Source organism: Haemaphysalis longicornis, unplaced genomic scaffold (genome assembly GCF_048455015.1).
Source record: "Haemaphysalis longicornis isolate Haplotype H1 unplaced genomic scaffold, Haemaphysalis longicornis Haplotype H1 scaffold_10, whole genome shotgun sequence".
NCBI lineage: Eukaryota > Metazoa > Arthropoda > Arachnida > Ixodida > Ixodidae > Haemaphysalis > Haemaphysalis longicornis.
The window spans coordinates 106,029,643-106,045,031 of record NW_027526204.1 but is presented as its reverse complement, the minus strand read 5'-3'; the positions used below and the strand labels follow the sequence as shown (position 1 = coordinate 106,045,031).

The window sequence follows — 15,389 nt, the reverse complement described above, 5'->3', positions numbered from 1 at the left end:
GGTTTCTCTCCCCCCATGTCGAAAGTTGAAACTGTACTGAAGGGCTTGCGGCTGCCGCAGATCATGAATGAAAAACCGTTGAAACATAAGGGAACACTACCTACCTTCGTAGTCGCTCATTTGAAAAGAAATCTTTTTTAATAAACTGCATTATAAGGTATAAATGTTTAGCAAAGTTAAGTTTTTCTCCCCTCGATGCCCCGTCAGTACACTGGTCCCTCAGGTACAATCAAGCAGGGGTGCTCGCATGGCCTCATTCTTAATCAGTTTCCCGACTGGCGCATATCACGAAAGTTTAGTGTTTGCTTATTTGAAAAGCATGTTTATTGTATTAAGGTGCATTATAAGGTATAAATGTTTAGCCAAGTTAAATTTTTGTCCCCTCTATGCCACGTCAGTGCACTCGTCCCTTAGGTACAACCAAGCAGGGGTCCTCGCACGGCCCACATTCCGAAGCAGTGTTTCCCGATTGGTGCACATTAAGAAAATTTATTTGTGTGCTCATTTGACAAGCAATGTTTTTTTGATAGGCTGCATTATACGGTATAAATGTGTAGTAAAGTTAAGTTTTTGTCCCCTCGATGCCTCGTCAGTACACTGGTCCTTCAGGTACAACCGAGCTGGGGCGCTCGCACGGCCCTCATTCCGAAGCAGAGTTTCCCGATTGGTGCATATTGACGACGTTGGACCGATAGCTTTTCCAAGCGATATGTTGCCAGGACACGAAACACTTCTTCTAAACCACTAGGTTAATTCCTGTCTGTATTGGAGGTGAAACTCTCGTTTGTATTGCTCTGCCGACAACGGGACGGCCATAACAGCTGGAAGTGTTGCATTCGTACTTTGCCCTGCTTGCAACGTGTCTACTGTCATGGCTGACGCCAAAACCAACAGGGAGCAAGAATATTCTTCTGCATCTTTCCAGATAAAGTATTTAAAAAATTTGGGTCAATAAATCTTTTAAGTGCAATACTTTCGTGTTGATGCAACCACTTAAACAGTCCTTTTTTCATCGGTCTTTTTATGACCTGCTCCACGCGGCGTATCCAAGCATATGTGCAACCAAACCTAGCCTAAGTTCAACACGTGTCATCTAGCAACAAATAGTGCTTCAAAGTCTACTGTTTTAATTGTAGCGTATCGCCGCACTTTGTTTCGGAAGCGTGCTTCAGCTTTTATCTGGACCGTGCCCCGACAAGTCGGTTACCGTGACGCCACCATCTCCTCTGCGTATCCACTCTGCGTCCACAATGACACAATCGGAGCTGCAAAATACTCTGTGGCGAAATAAACCCTCTAGAAAAACGGCAAATTTCCGCTTGGGAGTCGGGGTGTCACCAGTGTCCTTGTGCCCTTGTAAAGTGTGACCAGTGTCCTTGCGCTTTCACTTTGGGGATGTGCAGTGTTCCCTGGCAGCGTACCTGGATCTGGAGAAGCTTCCAGAGGTCCGGCTTGAGGCAGGTCAGCAAGCCGCGCTGGGAGCCGCTCAGCACCATGGCGTCCGCGCACATCACGCTGAGGAGTGCGAACGCGGCACACACTATGGTTGTGGAGATCTGTTGCGGAATTCCGGCAAGGAAGCGACAAAAAACCGTGCCGAATTAGCCACTAACACAGTGAAAGTGGACACGTGGTTTGTTGCACGCAGTTTCATTAGGACCACAACTGAAGTTCCAGGGAGGAATAACATGTTTTGGGTTAGTTCCAGGACTGCTAAGCGACATAAATTAAAGGCACGCATGACGTACTGTCGGGAGCAAAAGCCTGCGTTCCACGCCATCAAGGCAGAACGTCGCCACAACACGAGTATGGCCATTTATAATAGTACACCTGTTTACCCACAGATCTACACTGCACATCAGTTCGTTTCTGTCACAAGCTGAGCCTCGCTTAGTCCATAGAAAGGCAGATTAGTTCCTGACGTGGAAGCCAGACTTTTGCTGTACATAGTGTTTCCTTTCCCCATCATTCTAGCTTATATATAGTTGTAGATGTATGACCATAAAGACGAGAAACAGTCAGTGTGAAGCGCAGACTATGAAAGCTATGCCCCGGGTTTCTTCACGTCTGAAGAGGAAGTCAAATATAGCGTGGAAAGACAGCGGACGCGCGGGGAGAGAATGGCGTGACTGGTACTACATGCGTACGACTGTAGGCCAGAGCAGTAAGCGTGCTTAGTGTGCGTCACAAACAGCTAATCCAAGCAGGAATGAATATATTCGATGGCTTCCTTCGGTGGCATGTAGATCCATAAGCTCCAACGTAGGTTCACATTAACGCCACTATCATTAGAATTAGGCATGATGTGGTACAGCGTCATCATTAGCTCCGAATACCATCACCTACGGAAGCCGTGTTTTCAGCAACCCCGAACCCTAATACAGATTAGCAGTACAGAAATACCATGCCGTTGTTTTTGCCGTTCATAAATTTTGTTGTTACGTCCTTGGGGGACGTTCATGGTTTTTACCGAACACTACTAACTCGGCTCGCTCGTCGCTATCCGCATTCGAACCATACGGTTCCTTCGTTTCTCAGTGCGACTGCAACAGTACGACTTCACGATATGCTACGAGAGTAATCGCCGCCAAGCCCACGCTGACTGACTGCCTCTTCTGCCTGTTCAAGACTAGATATGGGGCTTATAATTTCGACGAAAATCTGCCAGTGTTTAGGGCGCATATAAATGACGCTCATTTGGAAGCAATGTCGCGGGTTTTCGCGAACCCCAACTGGCGATTAAGGTTACTTTCCGTGGCGAATTCAATTACAAAACTCCAGAAATGAAGGTGCGCCCTTTTTGACCACCGTTCTTAAACCCCCTGAGCCCGCTCGGGTGTTTTATACGTGATTTGCAAGGCGATGTTGTTACAGAAGAAGCGCTGCCTTCTTTCCACGCATTGTCTCAAAATTGGTTTAGTAAGGCCATTCTCCGGAATCGTCATGTTCTCGAAGGCCGATATTTTTAGGCCTTTTGGCTCTTAAAGGACACTACACCAAGCGCAAGGATGTTTTTACTCTCCAAATAAGCGTTGTGCAAGTCAGCAAAACGTGGCTAGTTGTGTGTAGTGAGAACACTATAAGGGCCTTGGTACCTAGCACCCCAGCCACTGGCTCGCTCTTCTTTTTGGGGCAAGTAGGAACCAATCGTCTCTACCCGTTTTCGCACCAATCAGGGTTGCAGCCCGTGTCCACAGACTCGCACATTATGCAGCGGAATGGAGGAATCAATCAATAAATAATTCAATCAATCAACCAATGAAATTAATTATCAGTTGTTTTATAGGTCAATATATGTAGCCTCCAAAAATGAAAACCACAAAAATTAGAGGTATATTGTTGGGACCAGGACGGGGTTGTTAGCTCGCACAGTCAATTAACCGCGCGTACACTTGCCTTTCCCAGCGACCGCGGTCCTGACCAGATGGCAAAGAAGATGAGAAACCAGCAGACGGCTTCGCTGGCGAGCAGTCCCGGCTGGAGGGTGCCCAGGTCGAAAACGTTGGGGCTAAGGTTCAGCACTTTCTTCCTGCAGAGGGTGGAGCAAGGGTGATCTGTGCTTGTTACTTCTAACGCTGTCTTCAACGGCGAAGGGTGACATGTACGAATGCCAAGAAACGCATAAGAAAAATAAAAGTAAATCTTGTTCTAATCTAAGCTTCCTTCCTGCGAGGAAAAGGGCTCCAGGTAAGAAGCTAGTTTAGATGCAAGCTTGAGCTGTACGGGAGGGCTACATATGATATGAGACTTTAAAAACATTTCTTTAATAATTACCCAAAGGCCCACAGTTTTTTTCGGATGCTTCAATGCACCAATAATGTGAAATGTATGTACATTGACAAGAAGGCGTCCACTTGTCGGGGCACTTCATCTTGTTTGTACACTCTCGTCGTTCTCATACGCTAGTGATGTGCTTCAAATGGAAAGTGCAGTACTGCATGTATTTCTCCCGCTGGCGCGTCTGTAGGGTATATGCACAAGAAACTACGAGAGCAGCCAAGCTTTCTCCTATATGTCGAAATGCGGTACAATCACGTCTCCGTGGGTTTATGTTGTAGCGTTATGTATCTGATTTCAGAGCCCTTACTCAGTAGTTTATTGTTTCTCAGTGCTCGACATCACGAAACAAGCAAGAACTCAGGTTTGCTTGACGTGTAGGCTTCACTACCACCACAATGTGCGAAGCGCTAACTCCTGCAAACTAGGCTTCATTGCTTTACACGAAAACATCACTAGAAAGACATTTTTAGAGGCTATATCGCCAGCCTTATCGAAATACTTGGCCATTGGGCCCTGTTCAAGATTACACCGAATGGTACAGACACGTTTAGGCCACGGTTTTTGGTGTCAGTTTGCGGCACCCCTCTTTTGGTTATTCCGATCTGCGCTGGACTCGGTATTTACCAGCAAGTCCTAATTTTGCTTCAGTGATGCTCAGCCATTCAAATTTAGTAGGCAAGTTGTTGGCACTGTTTTGTTTAAGGAAACACCGCAAAGTGTGATGTGTCGCACTGAGCCAGCTTCTCCCGATTCTGTTCTTCTGCAAACACAGCGAGCTGCGTTCGCTCCATTTGAAGCTCAGAATTTAAAGTATCCCAGCTCTATAGAATCGCCAAACGTTCGTGATCAAACATCGTGAGAGCAGTGCGAGGCCTTACTCGAAGTAGTACTCCTGCGACGACAGGCTGCCGGCGATGCAGTGGTTGTGCATGGACGCGTACTCGGCGGAAGGGACCGCCACCACGGGGCCGCCGTCCGGAGACTGCACGGCCACCGACTTCTTGCCCGTGTAGTTGGCCAACGAGTAGCGCCGAGCCAGGGTGGCGTTCACACGCACGCACGGGTACTGCACGGTGGAGGCGGCGAGAATGAAGGGCTTCCACGGAGGGATTAATTATTATTAAAGACGATAGTCTTTCTTGGGCTACTTAAACCCAGATATTTTGGTCTGTCTGTATGTCTGTTTTTAGATGCAGAGCATCTGATTCACTCGCCTTGTCCCTCCGGCGTCGTCGTCGTCGGCGGCGTTGTCCGCCCCTCCCCCATTCTCCTCGCCGCGCCAGCTGCGCTCTCCGCCGCTCACCCCCTCTCCTCTCCGATAGCGAACACTCTCTCGCGAGGGGCATTGGATTGGATTCAATTGAATTTACTTGGATTGGATTGGATTTCGATTGCATTGGATTAAAGTGGAGTGTGTTGGATTGTGTTGCGTCATAGCCGCGGCACGTTGCGTCATTGCCGCGGCAGACGCGCTGGGGCCGGCGCATGTGCAGTACTCTCTCTTCCGCGGTTTCCTCTCCTTCGGGCGCGCTCCGCATATGACCGGTGTGCCGTTCTCCGGCGGAGCAACATCCACGCTTGGCTCAGACACCTAGAGTCCACGCCGCCTTACAAGTACGTCAACGTCGTCATCGACTGGGACCGGCTTACGCAGTCCCCTCAACGTTATGCGCGCTATAAAACACGGTCCCTTCGCCGCTCCGCCTATGCGTCGCATCTACACAGGGGTTCCCGCGAGGGGAGGTGGGAGTTTTTTTTATTTATTGCCTGTTTTTGACAATTCACAGCAGATTACATCTCAACATTGCAAATATGTACACATACAAAAGGTGCAGTTGCCAGCCACTACAGGGCTGACTTTGTCCGTTTCAAATGCCCTCATATTGATTAGTTGCTCTATTTGCGGCAGCCAATCAGGTAGTTCCAGGTGGAACCTAATAACTTCAACAAATCGCCCAATGCTCTCGCATCAACATCAACATCAACATCAGCATGTCTGTCTCTCTGTCCGTCTGTCTGTCTGTGACACGATTCAGCCACCCGGCCAAAGTAAAATGCATACTGCGCAATAGTCTTATATACTCACAGCAATATGTAAACGTCTAAGCCCAGTTTTTATGTTCATACTTGTCAACTTTGTTGAACAAGAACAAGACATTACGCAAATATGACAGGAAATTAGTACACCAGGGATATTTACAGTGTTCCTTTATTAAAAAATTCATGGATGCTTGGTTTTTCGATAGCAAATGATAATTGACATCTACTGCAGACAACCGCCGCCTACTGGCGGCATATGAAAAATCACGCGGCAACAGCAACGAAAGGTTCCACTAACTAGGTTCCACGTTCTGCTAGGAGCGCACGTGGAGCACGGCCAAGTGGCTCTATAAATCTTCTAGTCGGCCGCCTCCATTCACGCGCGTCTCCGCCGTACTGCAGCATGGCATCGAAGAACGCGGCCAGTAGCGGTGGAACGCGGTAAATTTAAATCGCCTTCCGCAAACCTTTACTATGTTTACCTTGGACTGAGCGCGACGGTACACGAACGGCATGAGAGATAAGTGGGAAAGCAAAGGGGGGCATTTTCTTGGCAAATGTCTACAATGACTATCGTCATTTGACGAAAGGAGCAGATACGCGGCCATTTTTTCTCTCGGCACCCTTGTCACGCGCCCTTTCTCAAAACTGTGTAATCCCCTTTCTGTATAGTATCTTTCGTCCTCCGTTTCTCGACTGGTCACATTTACACTACCAGCTACATTTGCATACCGTATATGCACACGTGCAAGGCCCAAGCACGCACGCACATACAGAAACACGTGCTGCTAAAGAGCTGGTTAATCAGCTCGCTTGCATGTTTTCGATTGATAGGACACTCCGTTCACGAGCACACACCCGTACTGACCAGGCGCCCGTCTCCCAACTCGTAGCACTCGTCGGCGGGGCCGGTGCCCGTGCTACCAGCAACGGTGCTTATGTTGCCCGTCGGGGGACCGGTAGCGGCACCTCGTTCAATACTCGTCAGGCAGGATTCCCAGGGCAGCTCGGACGATACGCTTGCGGCCAGGTAGACGAGGTTGTAGAACAGCAAGGGCGTGCGGTAGATGCTGATCAGCACCGACGTGTACACCATCGTCCACCCGACGCCTGCAAGGGATGTCGGGTATCCGCAGATGAGCAGTCTCAATCCCGTGAGATTTAGTTCCGGTCCGCTTCCGTGCAGTACATCAATTTGCCATCACGCCTGACATGAACGTGTAGAGCTACTCTATCCTCGAAACAAAGGACACCATTCCTTCCTGACAGGACTACTGCCACAAACCGCAAGACTGAAATAAGTATACAAAAGCTTTCTTTCCTATGGAGGCATCTTCCAGGAGGCACCAGCAAATACCGTTCGGTATAATATATTTAAAATAAATTTTAATCTCTGGCTTTACCAGAACGCTCACAACTAATACCCTTTTGACATCGCCACCGGCATGACGCCTTGAGTGCCTCGCCTCAGACTCCCCACATCCAGGCTCCCTTAACTTTCCCAAAGTTCTCGGTACAGTTGGCGCGTGCTCCTCGGTCTTGTGTGACGGGTCACAGGCTTGTGACTTCAGTAATACTTCAAGGATGTGTGAGATCACTGCTGGTCTGTACACGCTCGCGTTTCCATTCGTGCATGTCCAGTACAAGCGTAGTGCAACTACAAAAGTGATTTCATGAGCGGCTCCCTGTCAATTCGGCCACCTCGATGTTCATTTCACCCGCCGCGGTGGCTCAGTGACTAAGGCGTTGCGCTGCTGAGCACGAGGTCGCGGGTTCGATTCCCGGCCGCGGCGGCCGCTTTTCTGATGGAGGCGAAAAGCAAAAATGCCCGTGTGTTCGAGATTTCGGCGCACGTTAAAGATCCCCAGGTGGTCAAAATTAATCCGGAGCCCTCCACTACGGCGCGCCTCATCGCCTGCGTTGCGTCGGCGCGTTAAACCCTACAATCAATCAATCAATCGATGTTCATTTCGTCGAAACCAAAACTGTCACGAATACACTAGGCTGCAAATAAATAGTAACGCCGCGATAGACCATCTTTTGTGCAGTTTTATGGTCACTGGCTGGCGGGCACCCACTGCAGGCAAAATTCATAACACAAATTTTCTACTCCTCGAATGAATACTTATGTACGAATCTGTGGCCGTTATCTGTTAACGAATTAACAAACCCCATGGCGTTCCATCGACTTTTATTCACCATGCAATGACACACGGGCCGAATGACTTAACCAATAACTGCGCTTGGCTGCTGAGTGTAGGCATACATCCGAAGCAGCACATCATTTATACTCTAAGTCAGGAGAGACGCTTGCACAAGCTTTAATTTCGCGCCTAAATCTTAAACGTTATTTTTTCCTTTTTCCGCTTTTTCAAAGTAAAGTTGTATTTCCACGTAAGACATCGCGACATGTAAGGCTGCATGTAGCTGACATGCCATGATGCGCGTATTTTTTTAGGAGCAAAGCATCTCAGGGGCTCCGGCTCTCGGCGTCTCATGTTGTCGAAATCACATATAGTCATGGTACCTAAACACCGCGACGCTCGTTTTCTAACCCCTCGCGCCAAAACGTAACATGTAATAACAGAGCACGCCGGAAACTCGTTTTCTGACGCATCGAGCTAGAACGCCGCGTGCTTCGAAGACACGAGACCTTTTAGCAGAGCTGTGTACCTCTACCCTCCAACGGTTTCACCTCCGTGGGCCATGTGGAAAGAGAGACTTACGCTCTTTGAATACACTTATCAACTGCATGCTTCTCCCCTCCCCACGTTTCGGGTTAGTGGAGATGGCCCAGCATTTTTTCGACGCTCCAGAACTACGCATCATAATTATAAGGTTGGCTTCCAGGCTCGCCTCTAAGGGCGTAGTTACGAATCGCTTTCGAACAGTTAAGCTGCGAACATCCAGCACTAAAGGAGAATTTCCGTAAGTATACGATTGTTTTATATACGGTTACTTATCTGTAGCTAGTTATTGGGACCAAGTTAAAATCTGGGCGCGCCAGTCACATCACACACAACAACACGTCTCTTGACTTTCGCGTTCTCGTAGTCAGAGAAAGTTTCTCGGCGTCCCAGTTTTATCTCAGTGTGACTCTGAAATATTCCCCAGAAGCCACTAAAATCGGTTGTGCTTCAACTACAATTCTCATCACCGATGCCAACAAGCCAGCGTTACAAGAAGCCGCTGCTCCATACACGGTAACTACATAGTTGTGTCGAATGATCGTTTATAGCTAGGGTTCTGCGTTTACAGATAAATCCGACAAATTCCGAAAACCACTCGCCGGTAAACATTTTGCGAAATCGGATTTTTCTTAAAAACTCCGAATTCAGGAACCGCCGCCTGCGATAACCAGATATCCTTTATCTTTCTCTGGCATCCTTGAACAACTTTTCCTATTCTATTTTGGCACTGTCAAGCCAATGGACAATGTCAAGCCTCAGTGTCTTTTGGCGGCGAAGTCATTGTTTGGCGTCATTGTTCACAAGGAGAAGCGCTTGTACACTGTTAACAGCTTCCATGAGTACTACGGTGCTGTAGCGGAGAAGTGAAGCCAGACCGTCCAACGAAATATTGCGGACGACTTGTAATACACCAGCGATTCTCAGAACTGGGATCAAGTGGGCTCGTTTGTGCACGTTTAAAATGTAAGAAACAGCGCAAAGGACAGAACGTAGAGTAGAAGAGAAGCGTGCTGCGGTGACAAACACTAATATTGTAAAATATGCTTGCATATACTATAACTTGTAAATGTACATCACCACGAATGTTGCAAATATAGACTCTTCAATAGAAATGTCTGTGCTGTTTGATTTCTTTTATTGTTGTATACGGCATTTCGTAAAGATCAATACTTTACTCTACGACCATAATCATCCGAAAAACTCCGAATTTTGCGTACTCTGAAAGGACCCTCCGAAAAACTCCGAATTTGCAAAAATAAATAAACTCGAAAAAACGCCCTCCGAGTTTGCTCAAAAATAATCCCCGAAAACGCAGAACCCTATCTATAGCTCTTCTATAAATTCAGTGCTGTATAACTCCCCCCTTGTAAAAGCATCTCCTGCACAAGCTCCATGTCATACAGTTCTTAGGCTGCAAAACTCCCACTAATCGTAACCTCATATGATTACGGGCTTTCGCTGCGGCAAGCTCTATACATCGCGACAGTGATGGACCAGCTATGCCGCGCCGCTCAATCATTGCACGCACGAGTCATGCTGGGCACCTGCATGTGAGCTTGGGGGCAAAGACTGGCACTCCATTTGGCACATTCTCCCTCAAGTTCACGAAAAAAATTCTTTCTAGATGTCCCAGACTGTCCGCATCAATAGAGCACGCCCCACATTGTGAGCAGCCTTGAATGATGTTTCGGGAGCGCCCTTCAAAACCTCACCAGGTTTTGGAATGCAGCCTGGTCGGGTCCACAATATCGCCGAATATCGCGGGAGGCTGTCCTAATCAGGTGCAACTACACTAGGTGATGCTCTATGGGACGCAAACCGACAAGGATTTGGCAATTCTTTTAAGCACATTTGCACAAAACCTTCCCCATGAATTTACCTAGGGTGGACTCACCTGGCACACTGTAGGCGTCACTGGAAATCTTTGGGAGAGGTTTTCGTCGGGCCGCGGACACAACCAGGCTGATGATTATCATGATGATGATTAAGAAAATACCTAAGTACGTTTTTGGGATTCCAAATTACTTTAAAAATACTAAACACATATCCAGTATGATACTTTCACTTATTTTCCAGCAGTAGCGATCACCTGGAGTGGTCCCGAAGGAATGGAAAGTTGGCGAGATCATTCTAGCACCAAAAAGGGAAATCCATCGTCCCAAAATTCCTACCGTACTATTTCCCTCATTCGTATATCTTGCAAATAAGGAACAGACTATTTATTCCCATATTACAAAATTCTTAACGCCCCTTCATTTTTTCACCCCAATCAACAAGGCTTTCTGAAAGGACTATTATGCGACGGCCGGTTAGCTTTATTAATAATGACATAAGTAATAGCCTGGACATGCATGTACATATAGGCTCCATATTTCTAGATTTGGAGAAGGCTTTTTATAAACTTCTACATAACAAGTTATTTCTAAGGCTATCTCGCCTAAACCTCGATCCCGGTGTACTTGGTTGGCTACAAATTTTTTTAACTAACCGCAAGCAGTTTGTATTCGCCAGACCACACTCTTCTAGCCTATCTTCCGTTAACTCAGGACGGCTTCAAGGAACAGCTTTAGGAGCGTTGCTATTCTTAATTTACATCAACGACTTGCCAACTAATACCCAATCTGATGATTGATATTCGCTGATATTGGCTGATGATTGCGTCCTATATCGTCCCATCTACAATGGCAACGGTAATATGATTCTCCAGGGTAACCTTAGTATTATTAACAATTACGGGGATACATAGTTTATATCATTAAATCTGACGTAAACCTCAGTGTTGTCATTCCACCACAGGCCGGCCTACATTTCGCATCGCAATGAAATCGGTAATTCTAACGTTTCATCTGTAAGAACCTATAAGTATCTAGGCGTCGCTTTATCCGAGGATCTGACTGGTACATTAGCACTGAAATTCACGTTTTTGTTCTCCGTCCCCCGAATTGCTGATTTTTCAGACTTGTAGGGCGAAAGCTAGAACACGCATCCGCAATCTTGGATCCCCACCTTTGTAGCTTATCCAATACACCTGAATCTGTGCAAAATCGCGCGGCACAACATTTATTTTTTCATTCTACTACCATCCCACTGGCGTCACTAAACTAAAAAGACATGCTAACCTTCCTCCACTCGAAACAAGGCGGAAAGTTAGGCGGCTTTGCTTGTTTCTTACGTTCTACCATTCACGAACAGCTTCTAACGTCATTACAGAAGTACTATTCAGAAATCTATAACGTCTATATGACCTGCACTGCTCTTTAGTATTCAAACTATTATATCGTCAAAACAATGACTATGACATATACTTTAGCAGAAGCATTGATTCATTAGGACATTGTGCCCCTAATGCGTACTTGGCCTTTAACCCCGCGTCCCAGCGAAGGCTTGTATAAAGCGATGAATACAAATGAGCAGTGTAGGTCAAAGTAAGCGCGATAGTACATTGTCACCACCCAATGGCTGTTTACCCATGAAAGACGCGTACCTTTGACCATCAGCATTGTTTTTTTTATCAAAACAGCAAAAGACGAACGAACGGTCTTCCCGCCGACGCTGTGGTCCACTTCAGTCACATCCATTTTCATGAAGTAACCGAAGAAATTCTGTAGTGACTTTCACCCACGGTTTCATTTGCGTATGCCCACCCCTCTTGTAGAAACCCTCTACAGTGGTCTTTGAAGTAAAATAAATAAAAAATAGATTATGATGATGATGATGATGACGACGAGGGCACTCAATTGTACCTCACCTTTGGCCATGGGGAATCCCCCGAAGGCATCGGGCATGGAGCATCCGGGGAACTGTCCCAGGAAGGTCTCCAGGTACACCAGGGGGATGCCCACGGTGGCCACGAGCAACGCGTAGACGAACACGAACACCACTGGAAAAAGCATCGACGGAGCCGAAGTATCAGGTCTGTGGCAGACCCATGTCATGAGGTGACCTCCGCCCGAATGAGCTACCGCGTCACCCGAGTAACAGCGTGAAAAATACCAGGGTATGTCAAAGAAGAACAATGCGTGCTCACGTGAGTAGCGAGCACTCGTATGGCCAGAGGATGGGAAGTGCTGAACGCAAATATGAAAAATGCCACCCAGGACGCCTGGGAGCTGCAAAAAGCGGTTTGGAACAAAGCACTATGCAGACGCAGAGTATAGGGCGTCTTTGTTCATTCCGATGTGCTTTGTGTCGTGCTCTCTCCTTTGCCTTCGAGCTCAAGTGAAGTTCAGTATACTGATTACATTAGGTTCACAAAAAGCAGTTTCCGTGGCTAGTGGCATTTTTGTTACTGTGAAGTGGCAGCATATTGAAAGAAGCAAAGCTGTCCCTGAATATTTCGCCAACTTTGCCGAATCAGTTTTTCGGTCGCCCAACTGGTCTTTGGGGAAATGCATTAGATTTTTGACAGGACGACATTGTAACATTACGCAAGATTTTGCTTTCAATCAGCTTTCGTAAGCTTTGACAAATGCGAAGTGACAAGATAGAGCCGGAAACGTGTAGCCGGGACAGTTAGCTTGACTCGTTGTGGTTAACCAAGGCTGTGAGGTAGAAACTAAATTCATGATTGCAAAAGCGCTACTTGAAAATGACGACGAACGAAGAAACACAACACGAAGCGCTTGTTGTGTTTCTTATTTCATTCCTTCGTCGTCCTTTTCAAGTAGCGCTTTTGCAATCATGGATCTGTACCAACAAGCCTAACTGGCAGTTCTCCTAAGAAACTAAATTATTACTTCTGATCAAGGTACTTTTATGTACTCCAACTATGACCGAACTCCTTGTTCTGCTGTTGATAACCATTCAAGCACCACAAGGAAAGAAGTGATGCCAAGCTGAAGCCCGGCCTATTGACAACAAGAAATAATTTCAAGGTTCGGAAAGTTTGCACCATTAATCCAGCACTGCATCGCGCCCTATAACAAGCTGCGTAAAAGGGTAGAAAGAGTAGTGTGTAGCAAAAGCTTCGAATGGTACTTCTGCACTGCTCGCCGGAGAAGCAGACTAGAGTGTACTCACGGCCTCCATTTTCGTAGACCATGTGGGGAAATACGGCGATGTTGCTGAACCCAATGGCTGCGCTGGTCACACAAAAGGCGAACTCCCAGGGCCTTTCCCATTGGTGCCTTCGCGGGTCTTCCGACATGGTCGACGCCGAGGCAGTGCGCGAGCGGGTGGCCCGCTAATACCGCTAATAACACCCTGGCCGTCGAGGTTTCGGAGCGGTTGGCTTAGGAGGGCCCGTGAGATCTCCTTCGACGTTGCTTGTCGTCTCTTGGCGTGCGGCTAGTGTCTAGAATAGGGACGAATAGGAGCGAGTTCTCGCGCAGGGGCATGGAACCGGCCGACTGCTTCTTCCCTGTCTTCGTCTCACCTTCGTAACTTCCACGGTGTGTTTCCGCAGCTTCTAGGCAGCTGACACTTACTATATGACATTTTACCAGAAGAAAATGACTCATTACATACGCATGTCGAATAACGAATTTCTACAAAATCGTGGGAACTAAGCGTAAAGCCCCAACGGCCAAACTGATTATCATTCAGGAGGTTAAAATCACAACGTTGATTACTTCTCCATTTGTCACTCTTTTCTGTGTTACCCGAAAACTGCAGCTTGAAGCATCACTACAAACTGCAGGCTTCCCGTTTTTTAAGCTGTTCATGCTCCAATTTATGGCTTGAAATGTGGGTTACTCTCCCGCAGGGATACGTATTTGTGTCCAGAACAGCGTTCATGCATCCATCGAACATACCGTTGTGGCGTTCAACGCCAGCTGATGGAAATTTTACATTACATACCGCAGTTGTATAACCGCTGCGTTGTTTCACTTCACAAGCTTTCACCAGCTACGCTTAACACCCAAAAGGGTATGTTGACAGACATCGACTGAACCGTTTATAGGTAGGTAATACTCTGCCGCATCACATTTTGAACGACACATAATTTATGTCTTATCATGAAGAATTTTCTCTAAGGGTGTAAGAAGTGAAATAGGCTTAAATGGCCATGAATCGCTGCATAGTTTTCATTAATTAGAGCAAGAGCATCGCGGGCATTCAGAAACTGATTTTTCTAGTCGTCAGGTGAACTGGTCACGATTGGGGCCATTTATGCGTGTATTTTAGGCTAGAACTGCATTTTCAGCGATCTTTTGCCTCGGTTTTTCACGCCTTATATTACGCCTGAGAAAAATGTATATCTTAAAAATAAAGTTACGCCTTCTTTATTATTTATTTCCATTCAAGTAAGGCCCCATCTGTCGTCCAACAAATTATGTTCAGTGTTTTGTTCGGAACTGTAGAGCACTGTAATTCTGCAAACCCACCCCTGTATTTTGCTTTTAATGTCGACTTACCTCCATGTTCATCAATATCAAGGTAGATTGGCCAAAAATATTTCACCAGGGAGAATTGCAGGCAATAATTTGCACCACTTTACCAGCGACGAAAAATATATTATCAGTTGCAAAAAAAAAAGAATAAAGTTGTGGCTTGTGGTCTAGTTCAGTGGTGCCCTCTTTCGGAGCGTATGTGCAGTAGGTGCGCCGCTGTGTCGGACCGTGTGTAATAGATGTCGTAGGTGAACAACACATGCGATTGGAGTTAGCCAATCACGTTTGTAGGTGTGTCGTCGTGGGTCACTGCGAGGAGGAGGAGGAAAAACTTTATTGTGAGCCTGGTGATGTGGGAGTGGCTCCTCGGTCCAGGAGACCATGGGACGACCTTGCTGTCTCAGCCCTGGACAGTGCATCCAAGCCGGCGCTGGTCGATTTTTGGCCTCAAGCGGATCGGTTTCGCACTCCTTGCTGGTGCCAGGGTCTGGTGTACCGCCATGCGTCGCACCCGCGCCGAGTCCTTGTCGTCGGCCACCGCCTGCGG

At 47.1% G+C, this 15,389-nt stretch overlaps 1 protein-coding gene across 2 annotated transcripts in view; it reads right to left on the bottom strand.

Moving 5' to 3' along the window:
- The window catches only part of LOC144159048 (sodium- and chloride-dependent glycine transporter 1-like), a 77,409-nt gene that overhangs the window by 16,960 nt on the left and 45,060 nt on the right, over nt 1-15,389 (bottom strand). For both annotated transcript variants that reach the window (XM_077690293.1, XM_077690292.1), the window contains 6 exons: nt 13,530-15,383; nt 12,259-12,390; nt 6,689-6,930; nt 4,659-4,846; nt 3,397-3,529; nt 1,422-1,556 (listed from right to left, as the gene is read on the bottom strand). In XM_077690293.1, the coding sequence (XP_077546419.1) occupies nt 1,422-1,556; nt 3,397-3,529; nt 4,659-4,846; nt 6,689-6,930; nt 12,259-12,390; nt 13,530-13,656 (957 nt within the window). In that variant the 5' untranslated portion in view covers nt 13,657-15,383. The remainder of the gene's footprint in view (nt 1-1,421; nt 1,557-3,396; nt 3,530-4,658; nt 4,847-6,688; nt 6,931-12,258; nt 12,391-13,529; nt 15,384-15,389) is intronic.